General features: G+C 39.8%; 1 protein-coding gene across 1 annotated transcript; it reads left to right on the top strand.

Moving 5' to 3' along the window:
* Window positions 1-6394: 6394 nt before the first annotated feature.
* LOC132999052 (up-regulator of cell proliferation-like) lies at window positions 6395-12923 on the top strand. The gene is made up of 2 exons (XM_061068836.1): window positions 6395-6431; window positions 8248-12923. Exons 1-2 carry the CDS (start codon window positions 6395-6397, stop codon window positions 12921-12923), a joined length of 4713 nt encoding a protein of 1570 aa, XP_060924819.1.
* Window positions 12924-17509: the final 4586 nt, after the last annotated feature.

Genomic DNA, 17509 nt, shown 5'->3' with positions numbered 1-17509 from the left:
TTTTTGTTAATGTGATTAATCAACCAATGTGTTTCAGTGAAAATAAAGAAAGAGCAACAGAGTTAGTTTGGACCTCTGTGCATTTTATTTTTTTCACGACTCTTCGATGATTTATTTTTTGGCCTTTTTTTTTTTTACGGTGTCAATAGTCACTAGCCCTCGAGCGATAAAAGACATAAACCAGAAATGTCAAAATAAATGTCTGTATGTATATTTTTTATCTGTATTTTTGTTCCTTTTTGTTGTCGTATGTTTGTGCATATGATGAATTATCTTTTATATTACTTTACATAGTTCAGGGCAGAGAAACAGATGTGCATGGTGATGTGGATGTTGAAGTTATGAATGTATTATCTCTTTGTATGTAGTGACTATAATGAAAACAATGGTGATGTACAATACACTAAGAAATACTCAGTAATATACTGTTATTTATATTGTTACTTTTATTTTTTAAGTTGTTTAAGTTTGCTCAAGTAAATATTGTTATTCACATATTGTTAAGGATTAACTTCTGATTCACATTCTTCTGATTAAAATGTATTTTTCCATTATTAACATGCTCTGTTCTAAATGACAAGTACAGTACCAAGGACGATGATGATGATGCTGATGATGATGATGATGATGATGGTGAAGCACAAATTGTCTTTGTACGTTTTTATTTTTGGGACTTTCTGCTCATGTTTAGATGTCGACTAAATAAGCGAATGACATTTTGATAATGTGACGAATATACAAGCTTCAATAAATGATGAGTCAGTTGATCAGAGTGTTTTTTCTGATCACAAATGTGTTTTTCATAAATTATCAAACGATACCATGAAAACCATTTTGGTTAGCGTTCTGCATTCAGTGCTTATCCACTGTTGATGCAACATGGTGGGACACACAGGAAACTCTGCAGCAACACATCACTCACCTGCCACTTGGGGTAAAACAGCCACAAGGGGGCACCCAAGGCACATGTCCAATTTATCCAATCAGCACAGGCCAAAGGGAAACCAGCTGAACCACACACACACACACACACAAACTTGCCTGGAGTGTGATGTGTGTTCTTAATTCTGTATTCGAACGTGTGATCTCCTTTAGTTTCTTTATCTTATCGAGGGATCCCAGGGAAACGCCATTTCATTCTGCCTGCACTGCTGTTGTATGTCTGGCAAAATGACAATAAAGTCTGATTTGATTGGATTTGGTGGGAGGAGCCTGGTTTCAGTTCTGAGTAAAATCCCTGTTCAGAGAAATGGAGGCTGGAAGTAGTGATGCTCAGGTTGCTGTGGTAACCCTGGTAACTGTGTGTTACTGCACTCAGCTACACTTTAGTGTAACTGACTGGTTCCAACCATTTCTGACTCTGTCGTGTTGATGATGAAGAGCAGGAGGCTTGTTCCTCAATTTATTATCTGAGTGGGATCAGAATATGTACTGTATATATATATAGTGTATATCTACTGTATATATATACTGTATATATGTACTGTGTATACAGTACAAGGGAGGGCGCCTTTGGGCCAAGGATAAAAAGTGTCTACCTGGAGAGTGACTTGTTTTTATTATATATTTTTTTAATATATTATATTATATAGTACAGGTGTGTGTCTGTAATGTTGTGTTTTCTTGTCCTGTGTTGATACTTCAGAATTATTCCTGAGTCCTCAAACTGTTCTATTCTGTCACTTTTATAGTTTGTGTGCAGTGTTGTGCAATAATGGTTAGGAGTGATACCATAAGCTGGTGTGCCTTTAGGCGTTCAATAAATTTGGTTATCAAAATAAAATATAAAACATTCATATTTAAAATATTAATATTAAATCATAACGTTAGTTTGTTTAAGTTCTATCGGGGCACCACCCTTCATAGAAGGGAAAAGATAGCCAAATTATTGATTAAGATCAGTCTCATTTAGATCTAGTTCAATTAGAAATCTCAATATTTACTATTAAAGATTATATAATGAACAGTTAAGGTTTAAAGAGTTCTTGACAGTGTAACGGTTGGCAAACTTCACTTATGCAACATTAATGAAAGGACAAGGTTAAAAGAAAACATTTATTATAAACATAATAAGTATAAAAACACCAATTACTAAACAAAATACGAACTAACAAAGATGTGTGTGTGTGTGTGTGTGTGTGTGTGTGTGAGAGAGGCTCTCAAAATGGTGGCTAACAAAGAGAGTCACACCTTCCTGTGGTCTTTTAAGATGGTCTCTAAGATAGCAAACCCCCCCCCCCCCCCTTCTGGTCGGGGGACGTAGTTAAGTAGGTGAAGAGATATGTGGTGTCTGTGAAAATGCTAATTAGAAAATTGGCAGGGTCTGTGTAGAGCCTAACTTACATTAACCTTGATTTAACTTGTAACACAATATCACCACATATATCAAACTTATAAACACCACACAGAATCAAATAAACAGTCTTGCTTCTAGTCTAGTCTCATTATTAAGCCCAGCATGTTACCTATCCAAGGAAAAGGGAAAAATGAAGTTGCAGTTCAGTTCTCAGTTCTGTGAAGTCTTCTGGCTCGTGTGGTCTCTGCTTTCGCGGTTCTGTTGAGCTGTGCAGTTCAGTTGCTTATTGAATCTTTAGTTCCTACCTACAGGACAGTGAGTCGCTGCAAGGAGTTGGGAAAGCTTGAGATACGTGGAGGTTTCCTTCAGAAGATGAGCTGGGAGCTCGACCTTTGTTACCCCGGTTGTTGGATGGGAGAGGAGATGTGCTGGAGCAGCCCGGCCCTCTCCTAGGCGGTGCAGGAGAGGAGAGGCTGGACAGCCTGCTGTCGTTGAAGAGTTGAGGAGAAGAGTGAAGCAGCCTGGACCCCCCTCCTCTGGAGTTGCAGGAGAGGCGGCTGGCCGCCTGCTGTCCTCGGTGGTGGTCACTGGAGAAAAGAGCTGCTGGAGCAGCCTTCGGCCCTCCGAGGGATTGGAGAAAGAGAGAGAGTTGGGGGAGCCTTGGTCTTTTATAGAGCCCAGTGAACCCAGGTCAGGTGACCAGAGTGACCAATTGGAGTTGACCCTGGTAGAACTTCGCACCTATGTGTGAAGATGCCCAGAGCAGAAAAAACCTGTGGCCCCCTGGGAGACTGAGTTTCTTGGCCTTCTCAGGACAAAGAGAACACGTTGCACTCTGGGATATTGAGTTCGCTCCAGACCATGTGGCTTTCTCAAGACAAAGAAACATGTGCTTTCAGGTTTTGACTACACATCCAGGCCGAAAGAGAGGCCTGCTTTTTGCACAAAAACCATGTCCCAACAGCAGAGTGAAGACCTATCTCAACTGAAGATTTTATACTCAATGTTTTTCATCAAATTAAAAATTATTATTTATTACCTGATTCTATGAGTGTGTTTAATGTGGTGCAGCTTCTTAGAGCTGTTGGGCCGAGGTGAAAACTTTGTATTTCCAGTTTTGGATTAATGTCATGAGGGGAAGTAAAAACAAAGATGTAAGAAGTGAAGGAAAGAAAAAGATGATTTCTGTTATTTGCTCTGCACTTACTTCACTGAAAGGTAAAATCTAAATGTGCAACGAGGATTCAGTAAGAAAGATAAAAGGAGATGAACAATAACTTCCTCTCAGGACGATGAGGGCACAAAACTCAAAATCCTACTGAGATTAAATGCATTTAATTACGTCCCACAACTGAGCGTCATCACTTGTCAGGCGGGGGATCCAGAAGAGCTGCATTCCTCAGCTTCACTCCTCCCCCTGGCTGCAGTGTGTCGGTAGGAGGAGGGTTCGAATCCCAGCCGCCCTCCAGACTTTTTTCAGAGATTTGTGTTTCTGAGATAAACAACAGTTGATTTGTTTATGGACATATTTCATTTGATGAATGAGGCCTGAGTCAGATCACATGTACAGCGGACACAAGACCAGAAGCCACAGGTACACCCCTGAGTTACTGTTTATTTCTATTTACTAATTATGAGACATACTAAACACTACATGTCAAATATGATAACCCTTATCAAACATGTCATGTCAGGGGCAAATTGGACAACAATCCTTTAAGTTACAACAACTTACCAGTTCCATGGCGAAGCTTCAAAGTTCGCTGAGCCACCGCGGACATGCTGAAAAAGTCGATAGCAATCACAGACCCAATCTAAGATGTGATTATTCTCCACGAGGAATTTGTTCAACAAGTGCAACGACTGATAGAAAGAAACTTCATAAAAAATACCCTGCACCCAGAGATCCTGTAGAGTTCAGGATATCACTTCAACAGTCTCTGTGCAGCAGCAGACACACAACAGAGCAGCAGAGTTGTATCAGTGACCGTTAGGTGAACAACACAAAACTTTGACAAGTATTTCTCAACAAATAATTTAGAGAAACAAGAATTTTTCATTCAGAAATCTAAAACTTGAGGAGCAGAGGGATGAATACTTATTAAAATAAATAAATATAATCAAAAAATGTCACAGCTCCTTGATCAGAAGAGGAAATTCTCCTTGTTCCTGATGGTTACTCAGGATTGGACGGAGTGAGACGACCACAAACTCCTTTTTGTCTGACATTTTAAAATAAAAAGTGAATAAATCTGAATTACTTGTATGTTAATGAAAACTACTTTTATGTGTCGTACATCCTTTCATATGTTGACTAACTTTTTTCAACAGTAATGTTTAACAAGTAACAGCTAGAAAAACTTGTGTCATCCATGACATATTGTTTATTTTGTGAGTACTTCATGTTTCTACATTAAACATTTGTTTTGCTACACAGCTCTGTACATTAGTACTAAAGATCATGACACTGATGCTTTATAGGATGATGTTGAAGTATTAATATAGACATCAATGTGTAACGTTTGTATGGAAGGTATATTTATATCAGTGGAACAGAAGAGAACACTGTGGCCTCTGACTGATTTCATTCAAGAGACAAGAAGGTTGAAAAAAATTGAAATTTTGTCATATTTGTTAACATTTTCTGTTTTTGATTATGTCTGAAACCAAATTAATATTCATCCATTGTTGGTAATTGCTTGTTTCGGCTCCAGTTATTGTTTTATAATAACCGGTATGGGGGGGTTCAAGTTTTAATAAAAGTCACAAAGTGCACCTTGGACTCATGGATCCTTTTTTGAACGCAGCAAGGAGCCTGCTTTGCTGCATCTATTTCTTTTCATTGACAATAGTGCTACATTTATTGTGTTCCATGATTTATTGTTGATATACAGTTTAGTTACTGGTAGTGGTAATGATGATGATATATTAACTCAGGTCATGAGAAGAATATATATTAAAAAATGTATCCTTAAAGTGACCATAGAGTCAATGTTTTTATAGCCTTAAATATAATGTAGGAATATTTCATCATTTTAGCAAAGTCAACTGTACACTGTGTCACACTAATGCCAAATGTAAAATGAAATCACTGCACAAGCAAACAAGTACTGAGAGAGCCCCTCCCACATACATACACGACCAATCACGAGTCAGTCTCAGCTGTCAATCATGACACTACCTATCATTGTGTCCATCAATTTAATACATCAATTTAATAAAACATCAAATGAGACAGAAATCTCGTGCTAATTGATACGGGGAATCAGAACTGAATCCTCATCAGAACACCAATGAACTCAATTCACCTCTTGTCATGAGTGCACTCACCTGGTTTTAGGCTTGTGAGGAAACCGGTTATTCAACAAGATAGCCAACAGTTCCCGTAAGCTTAAGGAAGTGATGAATAAATAAGTCAACAATGAAAAGCAGACTGTGTAAGAGAAAGGTTGGGAGTGATCCTTGTTTACACCGGCTGGACGAAATTCTTTTATTTTGTACTTTTGTAGACACACAAACTGTTGGTTGAGTGAGAGAATTGCACTGTCGCTTCAGACAAACACAAACGTAAGCATAAGGAACTCAATCAAACACGAAAGCCAGAGGAACTTTAAAAAGTTGTCAAAAACTAGATCGGTTGTCAGTATCCTGCACTCAGCGTTCTATGCTAAACTGGATGTGATGATCAAAAACTAAATGCTCAAAGGAAGAAAGAGGGAAGAGTAGTGAAGGTAGTGCAGCTCCACCTAGAGGGATTTGTAGTTGATGCTTGGACAGTAAAATAATCACATTCCAATCCACCAATAACAAGCAAAGGCACTGCCTCAAGAGAGAACCAGTTGTTCCAGTGCATCAGATGCTTTCGGTTCTGATTGTCTAGTATAAATAGCAGAGCTGACACAAGCAGCCGCACACTCTCCTGTAACACCATGTCAGGTATGTTTTCGTTTACATGCTGGAAACTTAGCTTAATGATTTGATTGATCTGTTTTGAATGTCTGATAATAACAGTGGTTCTGAAACTAGAGAAACAACATGTATTTTTCTTCCAGGTTCTGAGGCACAAGGGAGTCAAGGACGACAAGGAGAAGTCAGAACATGTCTGCAATGAACACGGAAGAAGGAGCGCTTACAGGTACGTTCCTGTGAATACTTTGAAAGATCTGGGCCTTTTAATCAAATGGAGCTCAATAAATAATTAAATAAATGTATAAGCAGAGGAAAAGGATAAAGACTAAATTCCCTCATCACGGTAATGATCAGGAGTTACACTCCATAGCTCGCGGTACATTCCAGCAAATGAAAAACAGGAACAGCAACTTACTTTTGTAGAAAAGTACAGAGCTTCAATCAATTATAGCACACCCAAGATATTTTGGCCTCAGTTTTTCACAATAGGAGGAAGTGGAGACATGTTGTCTATCTTTTCATAAAGTCCAATGTCACCACAAAAACTCTTTTCAGTACAGGTCGCAGATTAAGGCAATTCTCTTTGGGCAGTGCAGGTTGGCTTTCATAACAGGCTCAGTGGGTGCAGGTCACACAGAATCTTGGTCCATTCATACAATACAGGACTTAATTTAGAAAATTACGAAAGTCGCAATATGATAGATAGTTCAATAAGAAATATTTGTGTAATTATGTACTGAACTTAATTTGATGGTTAAGACTAGCAACAAACATCTTGGACAAAAACTAATCCAAAAATCGACTGCTTGAGTCTGTAGAATATCTATATTTGGCTTTGTGGAAATACAGTAACAATTGTTCTGTGAAACTTACTAGTTAATATCTATTTTTACTCAAGATTTTGACGCACAGAGGAATAAAGGGAAGGCTTTGACCATGTCTTCAAGAGACCCAGAAAGTGAAGAGCTTGCAGGTAACTCATTCAACTTTTGTTTGTGTATGGACACAGAGAGCTTACAAAGCAATATGTTGAGATCTGTCTGCTTGTTGCGTGAATGGGCACAAAGCTGTAGCTACCAAATTTATACTGAATTCTGTCCTCCAGCTGAGGACGTGTGAAACTTGGGTTAATTCTACGAAGTAGACGACGTGCAGGTTGTTGGACCAGTGTATCAGGTCCTTTCTTACGGTGGTAGTTACAATATGTGATTGAACTAGAAGCCGCTGGCCCCCAAAATGTTTCCTTTGAACTGCGTTTGATGTTTCTGATATCACGGCGTTGGTAGCAATTCTCTTTGTGTCTATTGTTGCTGCAATGCATGTGAGTACCTGGTTGTGTCTCCACGTACACCTACCTTGGGAGAGACTTATATTACAACCACTAAGGACTAGGGTAGCATTGTGGGCAGGATGGATCTTCGTTCAGCCACTGCTGTAGGTTTTTGGGTGAGGGAGAGACGTCATAGGTTCCTCGAAGCAGGAAGCTAATCCTGCTAGCTTCCGATCCCCACAGGTCCTTCCAGCTGATCTGTCTTTTCTCTATGATTTTCCATTTCCTCCACTGCCCCTGTCTTGCTTGAGTGACGGCCTTCACACATCTTGCTTCCTCTTCCTGATGCCAGATTTCCAGGACTACCGATCGTCTCCACTCAGAGTTGCCTTGTACCACAGGGGACTACTCTGACCTCGGCCCAAACCTCCTCTTCCCTGTTTAACGTGACCCACAATGTCAGTGTGCTAGAGTGCTGCCTTTACCTGTTGTGTTGCTTCTTTTGGTTTCCATTTCCGTCCTGTTGTCAATGATGGTCCAACAGCCCGTATATATTTGTCTCTGGACTGAGAGAGTCTCCAGCCTTGTTTTGGTAAATGTAAACTCCTCTACAAGACCTGAGAGAGGTGGCTCATGTGAATGAAGTCTTTGCACACAAATGTTATTGACAAGAAAGATTTACAGTATGTAACACTGCAAACTAATAAACACAAACCAATAGGTGGTGTCAATCATGAATTTCTAAAATGTATGTTCTCTTTCTATTTGACAGCCCTGTTGAACTTTCTCGTCAAACTTGGACTGAAGGACTTTTATCCCAACAAGCTCAGTCTACGGTCTCTCTTTAAGATCAACAAAAATAGTATTGAGGAAAAAGCAGTTTTATCGCTGGAGGAAATACCATGGTGTTTCCTCAGAAAACTGTTCAAAATAAACGCAGAATGCAGGAGCTCAATACAATCATCAATCAGGCCAAAAGAAAACATTGAGGAAGACAATGATCTCTTTAATGAAGACCTTTACACTGCTGATGACTCTAGAGATGATGTGGTTAACCCCCTCGACCTCATAGTCGCTCTCTTCCATTGCGCTGACAGCATCCTGCAGCAGGAAATGGCCCTCAAGATGTCAATGTGCCAGTTCTCTCTTCCACTGCTGTTGCCCGGCGGCAACAAGAGTCAGTGTACCCTGATGCTGTGGGCCCTGAGAGACATCGTCAAAGAGTGGCGTCCACATGATCTGTCTGAATCAAGAGGGTTTGTTGAAGACAACATTGTCCAAGCAAATATACCATTCTTCTCCTTTGTGAGGCTGAAGAACAGCAGTTTATCCAAGTCCCAGATTTTGAATCATGTCCTCAGCAGAGGGCAACAGAACTGCAACCTCTTCATATACAGAGATGTGAAAGGGGGGGCAGTCAAAAGAGAAATTGCAGATGGGCTTGTTGAGGTTTGCTGGTACCTTCCCTGCGGTAATGAAAGTTTAGATGTTTTTCCAGGGCCAGTAGCCTTCGCAAATTTGCGAGGGGACATTTGTGAATCACTCAAACAATTCAACTTTCTCTTTCAAGTATCAACAGCTACCCTTGTGTTCCTGGACAGCGTTGAAGAAAGTGAGCACAAGATTCTATCTTCTCTTCAAGATGTGAAATCCAAACTCTTCTTAGTCGTTAATCGAAAGGGAGGGAAGGCCAGTGAGGAGATGATGTCTGTGAAGAGATTGGTGGATGAATTAGGTTTACCACACAACAGAGTGAAGGTCAAAGACCAGAGGCTTAATGTGGCAGAGTTCTCAGAGAAACTTTGTGAGGTCATCAAGGCATCCCTGTTAGATGTGAAAGACCCCATGAGCATTGAAGATATGGTTGGAAAAGCTGTTGAACCTGATGTGTCTGTGGACGAAAGCAAAACTGACGCACAGAGAAAAGCAGCTGAGGAGATCATGGACGACGTTGGAGTGGGAAGTATACCAGACTATAAAAAACGTAATCTGAGTTTGCAAGGAGCGAACTGGAAGAGGTTGTCAAAGTTAGAAAAGGAAGAGTGTAGACTGAAGACATCTGGTGATTCCGGACTTGAAGAATATAAATGTCAACTACAGGAAGAGAAATTACAAATCAGACAGAAGCAACAAAATTCTGACGCCTCCAAAGGAATGAAGACTTTCATCAAGTGCTTATCGACAAATGACAAACAAAAAAGAGATGTTTTCCTGAAGTGGATGAAACTGAAGTTTGATAAACATTCACGAGTCAAACTCTCTAAGTTACGTAACGAATTCAAAGAGCAATGCAAGAAGAAAGACATCAAACTCATAGCAGAGTTAGACCAAGCTTTGGTGGATAGCTCTTTAGGAACAGAGCATTACATGAGAGAGATGGGACTGATCTACGAGTTCTCAACCAGCAGCTCAACAGCAGCTGATGAAATATCCCAGCTCCCTGGTTTGGCAGCTGAAATGCTGTGGGATGGATATCCTTTAGAGCTTTTGGACGGAGATGCCTCCAACATCCCAGAGAGATGGGTGACAGACGTACTGATGGAGCTTCACAAGAAGGTTGGACAGAGGAGCAGACTGTTGGTACTGACTGTGTTGGGTGTTCAGAGCAGCGGTAAGTCAACACTCCTCAACACCATGTTTGGTGTGCAGTTTCCTGTCAGCAGCGGCAGATGCACAAGAGGAGCTTTCATGCTCTTCCTCAAAGTTGGAGAGGATTTGAAAAGCGAGTTAAACTGTGATTTTATTGTCCTCATTGACACAGAGGGTCTTAAGGCTCCTGATCTGGCACAACTAGAGGACAGTTACGAGCATGACAACCAGCTAGCAACCTTTGTCATTGGCCTGAGTGATGCCACCATCATCAACATCGCAATGGAAAACGCAGCCGAAATGAAAGATGTTCTGCAAATTGCAGTGCATGCATTCTTGAGGATGAAAGAAATTGGAAAAAAGCCAGTTTGTCATTTTGTTCACCAGAATGTTTCATCAGTTTCAGCTCATGACAAGAACATGACAGAAAGAAAACATCTCCTGGAACAACTCAATGAAATGACTCAAATCGCAGCTGAAATGGAAAAGAAACCTTCTATCAAAGAGTTCACGGATGTGCTGGACTATGACATGGACAAGAACAACTGGAACATCCCAGGACTCTGGCATGGAACTCCACCAATGGCACCAGTGAACACAGGTTACAGTGAAGCTGTAGCAGATTTCAAGAAAAACCTTTTGCAAACAGTGAAGAAGGACCCGTGCAATGAAGTGACGCAGATCCCAGAGTTTGTGGAATGGATGAAGAGTCTCTGGCGGGCAGTGAAATATGAGAACTTCATCTTTAGTTTCAGAAACACTCTTGTGGCTCAAGCCTATGACAACTTGTGCAAAGAGTTCAATCAGTGGGAATGGGAGTTCAGAAAAGAGATTCTGATCTGGCAAACACAAGCAGAGGTAGAAATCTTGAATGCTGACAATGAATCTGAGGTAGAAACTTGGAACAGATTAGTTGGAGAAAAAAAATCTGAGGTGTCAGACAAAATAACCGACCAACAAACAACAATGACTGGAAAACTCTCCGACTACTACAAGATGACAGACAAACGAGTTCATCTGATTGACAATAACAAAGCGGACTTTTTAAACCGTGTCAAAGGCCTTGCAGATGAAATCAAACATTCTGTGTGGGCAAAACTGGATTGCACCCTTCAACTAAAACTAAGTTCAAAAAAAGTTCAGGACATTCAGAGAGAATACAGAGGTGTGATTGAAAAGAAGGTCATGAAGCTTCTGAGTGACTGCAACGCGTCAACTCTGACTGAGGAAGAGCTGACACAAGAGTTTGAAAATATGTGGGCTGAAGCCACTGGAAACGTGTCCGGCCTGAAGGAGCGAGACATTGCAGCATGCGTCCTGAAGCAGCTGACAAAAGACTTCTGTAATCAGAATGTCAATGAGGCTTTGCAGAAAGTAACAGACCTAAAGAAAATGGGAACAGGTCCATTTGAAACTAGAAATGATCATGTAGACAATTATTGGCAGAATTTTCAACGTCTAAGGAAAGGAAATTTGCAGAAGGTTGCGGACAAAATCATTGACTCTTGTACAAGGTTTGTACATGATAAAGTAAAGACCGATGGAGATTACCAGGACTCTTTCACAAAGGAGGTTTTAGAAAAAATTGATGAATCCCTTAAACAATGTTACAACCATCACAAAACAAATTCAAAGTTTGAGATTGACCTGAAACTTCACATTTGTGGCATCGCTTCAAGGGAATTTGTCAAAATGCACAAAAGTTTCTTGTCGGATAATAATCCTCACACGCAGCTGGAAAAGTACAAGACTCAGTACCTGTCAGATTTTCTTGATTTATACCAAAAGCAAGATCCCTGCCATCGCAAAGCAAAAGATTTTGTCCAGTCTTGTATCAAACCTGCTGTGATACAGTTCATCTGTGGATCTCTGGGAGTAAACATTGTGGATTACATTCTGACAAGTTCCCATTCAGCAGAGTATAGTTCTCGCACAATCTTCCAGTACAACATTCAGAAAGAGTTGCTGCAACAGGAAAACTTCAAGAGTTTTTTCGATTACATTGACAGCTATGAAATGTATGTTAATGATTGGATATTTGAGCACATCTGGAAAAAGATGTCAGAGGACAAAACTTTGTGCAAACTGAAGAACAAAAATCTACAAGTCATCTACGATAAAATATCAGAAGCGATAGATCGGGCAGCAATAGGAGAGGATGGTGCTCCGCTGCCAGATAACAAGGAAAGCATCACAACGCTAATCAGCAACATGCGCAAACATTTGATCAAAGACATCTCACTTTCAGTGGAGGCTGAAAAAACCACCTTGTTTCTGATCCAAAGCTCATGTCATTCATTCATCAGGTGTCTCAAGATCTCAATGAAGGAGTTGAAGGACCAACTGGAAAAGGAGTTCTCAAACTCTGATGACATCACTGAGACTCTGAACAAGCTTCCAATCAAACCACAGGATGAGCTTTTCAAGCGAGTGTTTGGTTGTGGACGACAGTGTCCATTTTGTAAGACTCCCTGTGAGGCGGGTGGCAAAGAACACAAGATGCATCATGCAGCCATTCATCGACCACAAGGTCTTGGCAGATTCACGTGTGTGTCAAGTAAGAAGCTGGTTAATTCACTGTGTACAACTGACGTGCACAGTGATCGTGTATTCAGAAACTCAGACACCAAAGAGAAGTGGCATCCTTACAAGGATTACAACAAGTACTATCCAGACTGGATCATTCCTCCAGACTCCACCATAGAGGCCTCTGACTACTGGAAGTATGTACTGGTGCAATACAATGACAGATTTGCTAGAATATATGAAGTCAAACCAGCTGATGTCCCAGAGGCCTGGAGGAAACTCACAAAGGAACAAGCTCTGAAGGGTTTGAGAGACGCCTTCAACAGGAAGTGAACAAAGTACAACTGAACACATCAGGTAATTCAGTCCAATTTATTATGCAGCAATAGATTCACATTCACTTGGATGAATTATTATCTTTACTCAATTTTTTTTTGACATAGACTCTTGAAATTGTCCAGACTTTGTTTATAGATTTGTTTACTTCCAGTTTCACATCTTACATTAGAAACGTCATCAACACGCCCACTCACTTTCTGTGAATGTTCTGGACATTTTCCTGCTGTGTTCTCTCATTCTCTACGTTCTCACTTACAGCCTCTCCAGAAAGTCACAGGAACATGTCTGGAGCTCCGTGCAGGTCTTAAAGCAAATTCAGAGAACTACAAGTCTTCAGTCTAAATCAGCTTCAGGAAAAATTCAAATTTTTGGGGAAAATTGTGCAAGAAATTATTGTTTGTTTTTGTTAGTTTTACTCTTGAGTATCTTATTTGTTAATTTGACCAAACCACCAATTTGTTTCAGTGAAAATGAAGAAAGAACAACAGAGTTAGCTTGGACCTCTGTGCAGTTTATTTTATTTTCGACCCTTCGATGATTTATTTTTTGGATGTTTTTTTTACGGTGTCAATAGTCAGTCACCCTCAAGCGATAAAAGACATAAACCAGAAATGTAAACATTACATTTTTTATCTTTTATCCTTTTTTTTGCCGTATGTTTGTTTATATGATGAATTATCTTTTATATTACTTCACGTAGTTCAAGGCAGAGAAACAGATGTGCATGGTGATGTGGATGATGAAGTTATGAATGTATTATCTCTATGTATGTAATGACTATATAGAAAACAATGGTGCTGTACAATACACTAAGACCATTTGATATATTCAGTAATATACTGCCATTTATATTGTTACTTTTATTTTTTAAGTTGTTTAAGTTTGCTCAAGTAAATATTGTTATTCACATATTTTTAAGGATTCATATTCTTCTGATTAAAATTTATTTTCCATTATTTACATTCTCCGTTCTAAATGACAAGTGCAGTACCAAGGACAATGATGATTATGATGATGGTGCTGAAGATGTAGATGATGATGATAATGATGATGAAGATGATGAAGCACAAAATTGTCTTTGTACGTTTTCTTTTTTGGGACTTTTTGCTCATGTTTAGATTTCGACTAGATAAGCGAATGACAGTTGATAATGTGACAAATTTACAAGCTACAATAAATCATGAGTCAGTTGATTCAGTTTGTGTTTGACTTTTTCTGATCACAAATGTTTTTTTTGCTGATAGTTGCATAATGAGTATGAAATAAAATAATAATATTATAAACAATGTTTTCAAATAAAGAAAATAGCTATAAACAATATTTTAATCATAAATTATCAAATGATACCATAAAAAACATTTTGGTTAGCTTTCTGCATTCACTCCTTATGGGACACACAAGAAACTCTGCAACAACACATCACTCACCTGCCACTTGTGGTATAACAGCCACAAGGGGGCCCCCAAAGCACATCTCCAATTTATCAAATCAGCACAGGCCAAAGGGAAACCAGCTGAACACACACACACACACACACACACAAACAACCTGCCTGGAGTGTGACAATGTGTGTTCTTAATTCTGTATTTGTACGTGTGATGTCCTTTAGTTTCTTTATCTTATCGAGGGATCCCAGGGAAACACCATTTCATTCTGCCTGCACTTCTGTTGTATGTCTGGCACAATGACAAAGTCTGATTTGATTGGATTTGATTTGATGGGAGGAGCCTGGTTTCAGTTCAGAGTAAAATCCCTGTTCAGAGAAATGGAGGCTGGAAGTAGTGATGCTCAGGTTGCTGTTGTAACTGCACTCAGCTACACTTTACTGTAACTGGCTGGTTCCAACCATTTCTTACTCTGTCTTGTTGATGATGAAGAACAGGAGGCTTGTTCCTCAATTTATTATCTGATGGGAGCAGAATGTATACTGTATATATGTATTGTGTATATTTACTGTATATATGTACTGTGTATACAGAACAAGGCAGGGCACCTTTGAGCCAAGGATACACACACGTCAAGTAGAATCATAAAAGTATCTACCTGGAGAGTGACTTGTTGTATTTATTATTATATAATACTATATTTTCTTATATAACCTTTTATTTTGTTATATATTATATTGTATTATATATATTTTTTATTACATTTTATTTTATTATATTATATAGTACAGGTGTGTGTCTGTAATGTTGTGTTCTCTTGTCCTGTGTTTATACTTCAGTATTATTCCTCGTCAGGAGTGAGTCGTCCTCAAACTCTTATATTTCGGTCACTTTTATAGTTTGTGTGCAGAGTGAAGATAGAAAACGTTGAGTTCATCCTGCCTGGTTTATCTGCACTGAAGACTTTATACCCAATGTTTTTCATCAAATTAAATAGAATTATCAATTAAATTTTCAAATTATCATTGTGTTGAGACATGGCACAAGCACACAAGATACATACACAACCAAAGCCAGTCTCAGCTGTCACTCATGACACTACTTATTATTGTATCCATCAATTTAATACAACAATTTAATAAAAACATCAAATGAGACAGAAATCTCATGCTAGATGATACCGGGATTCAGAAGTGGATCCTCATCAGAACACCAATGAACTCAATTCACCTCTTGTCATGAGTGCACTCGCCTGGTTTCAGGCATGTGAGAAAACCGGTTATTCAACAAGATAGCAAACAATTCCCGTAAGCTTATAAGGAAGTGATGAATAAATATGTCAACAATGAAAAGCAGACTGTTTACGAGAAGAGGTTGGGAGTGATCCTTGTTTACACTGGCTGGACGACATGCTTATATATTTTTTACTTTTGCAGACACGCATTTATTGTTTTTTAATAACTTGTGTTGGGACCTGGTATTTGTGAATTACAGTTCGGCCTACATGTGAAGTCAAAAGCCCGAAGCTGCATGACCTTTGTTCTGGAGAAAACCAGAACTCAAAGTCACACAGAGGTGTGAAAACCGGACACACAAGGGTCAACCACTATTGGTCACTCTTGGCCCCATGACCTGTGAGGTCACTGGGCCAATATAAGGACAGGTCACCCCCTCTTCATTCTCTTACCATTCAATCCCTCCGAGGGGGAAGTCTGGCTCCTCCCACTCTTCTGTCTCTTTCCATACACCTCTTCTAGAGGAGCACACCACTCTTTCCACGAATCCTCTCAGAGGAGAAGGGTCCAGCTCACTCTTTCAACTCAAATCAACTTCATGGAGGTGAGGTGCAGCTTCTCCTCACCTCAACAAGGAAACCTCCTGAAATCCAAGCTCTACCAACCTTCAAGCAGCAAAGCGATGTCCTGCCGGAGAACTTTAAACAGCAACTTAGCTGCACCGCACAACAGTACCACAAAGGCAGGAGCCACACAACTCGTCAGAAGCCACTCATCAGAAAACCAATGAACTCAATTCCCCTCTTGTCATGAGTGCACTCGCCTGGTTTTAGGCATGTGACAAAACCGGTTATTCAACTAGATAGCAAACAATTCCCGTAAGCTTTTAAGGAGGTGATGAATAAATATGTCAACAATGAAAAGCAGACTGTTTACGAGAAGAGGTTGGGAGTGATCCTTGTTTACACCGGCTGGACAACATTTTATTTTGTACTTTTGCAGACATGCAAACTGTTGGATGAGTCCGAGAATTGCACTGTTTCTTCAGACAAACACAAACGTAAGCATAAGGAACTCAATCAAACACGAAAGCAAGAGGAACTTTAAAAAGTGGTCGAATGTGACGATAAAAAAACTAAATGCTCAAAGGAAGAAAGAGGGAAGAGTAGTGAAGGTAGTGCAGCTCCACCTAGAGGGATTTGTAGTTGATGCTCGGCCAGTAAAATAATCACATTCCAACCCACCATGACAAGCAAAGGCACTGCCTCTGTAACCAGACTCAGACACAGACTCCTGGCCGGGGCTTGAAGCTGCCGCTTTATACATTGAGCTCCTCCCACTGGGCTTAGATAGCAAATTAAACAATTTGATGGGCAAAACCAGTGCATGGAAACAAAATAACTGGTAAAACCGCTAAATAGTGTGTGTGTGTGTGCTCCTGTACAGATATCTTTGTGAGGCCCAGTTGGTGAGATTTTGCCCCTCAAGTAAGATAAAGTAAAATATTTTCCAGAAGGGAGAGAACAAGAAAGAACCTGTTGTTCCAGTGCATCAAATGCTTTCGGTTCTGATTGTCTAGTATAAATAACAGAGCTGATAGAGCAGCTGCACACTCTCCTGTAACACCATGTCAGGTATGTCTTTGTTTACATGATGGAAACTTAGTTTAATAATTTGATTGATCTGATTTGAATGTCTGATAATAACAGGGATTCTGAAACTAGAGAAATGTATTTTTCTTCCAGGATCTGGGGCACAAGTGAGTCAAGGAAGACAAGGAGAAGTCAGACCATGTCTGCAGTGAACACGGAACAAGGAGCGCTTACAGGTACATTCCTATGAATACTTTGAAAGATCTGGGCCTTTAGATCAAATGGAGCTCAATAAATAATTGAATACATTTATAAGCAGAGGAAAAGGATAAAGACTAAATTCCCTCATCGCGGTAGTGATCAGGAGT

Source organism: Limanda limanda, chromosome 3, assembly GCF_963576545.1.
Source record: "Limanda limanda chromosome 3, fLimLim1.1, whole genome shotgun sequence".
Classification (NCBI taxonomy): Eukaryota; Metazoa; Chordata; class Actinopteri; order Pleuronectiformes; family Pleuronectidae; genus Limanda; species Limanda limanda.
The sequence above is the reverse complement of the archived record's forward strand: the minus strand, read 5'-3'. Positions and strand labels throughout refer to the sequence as shown.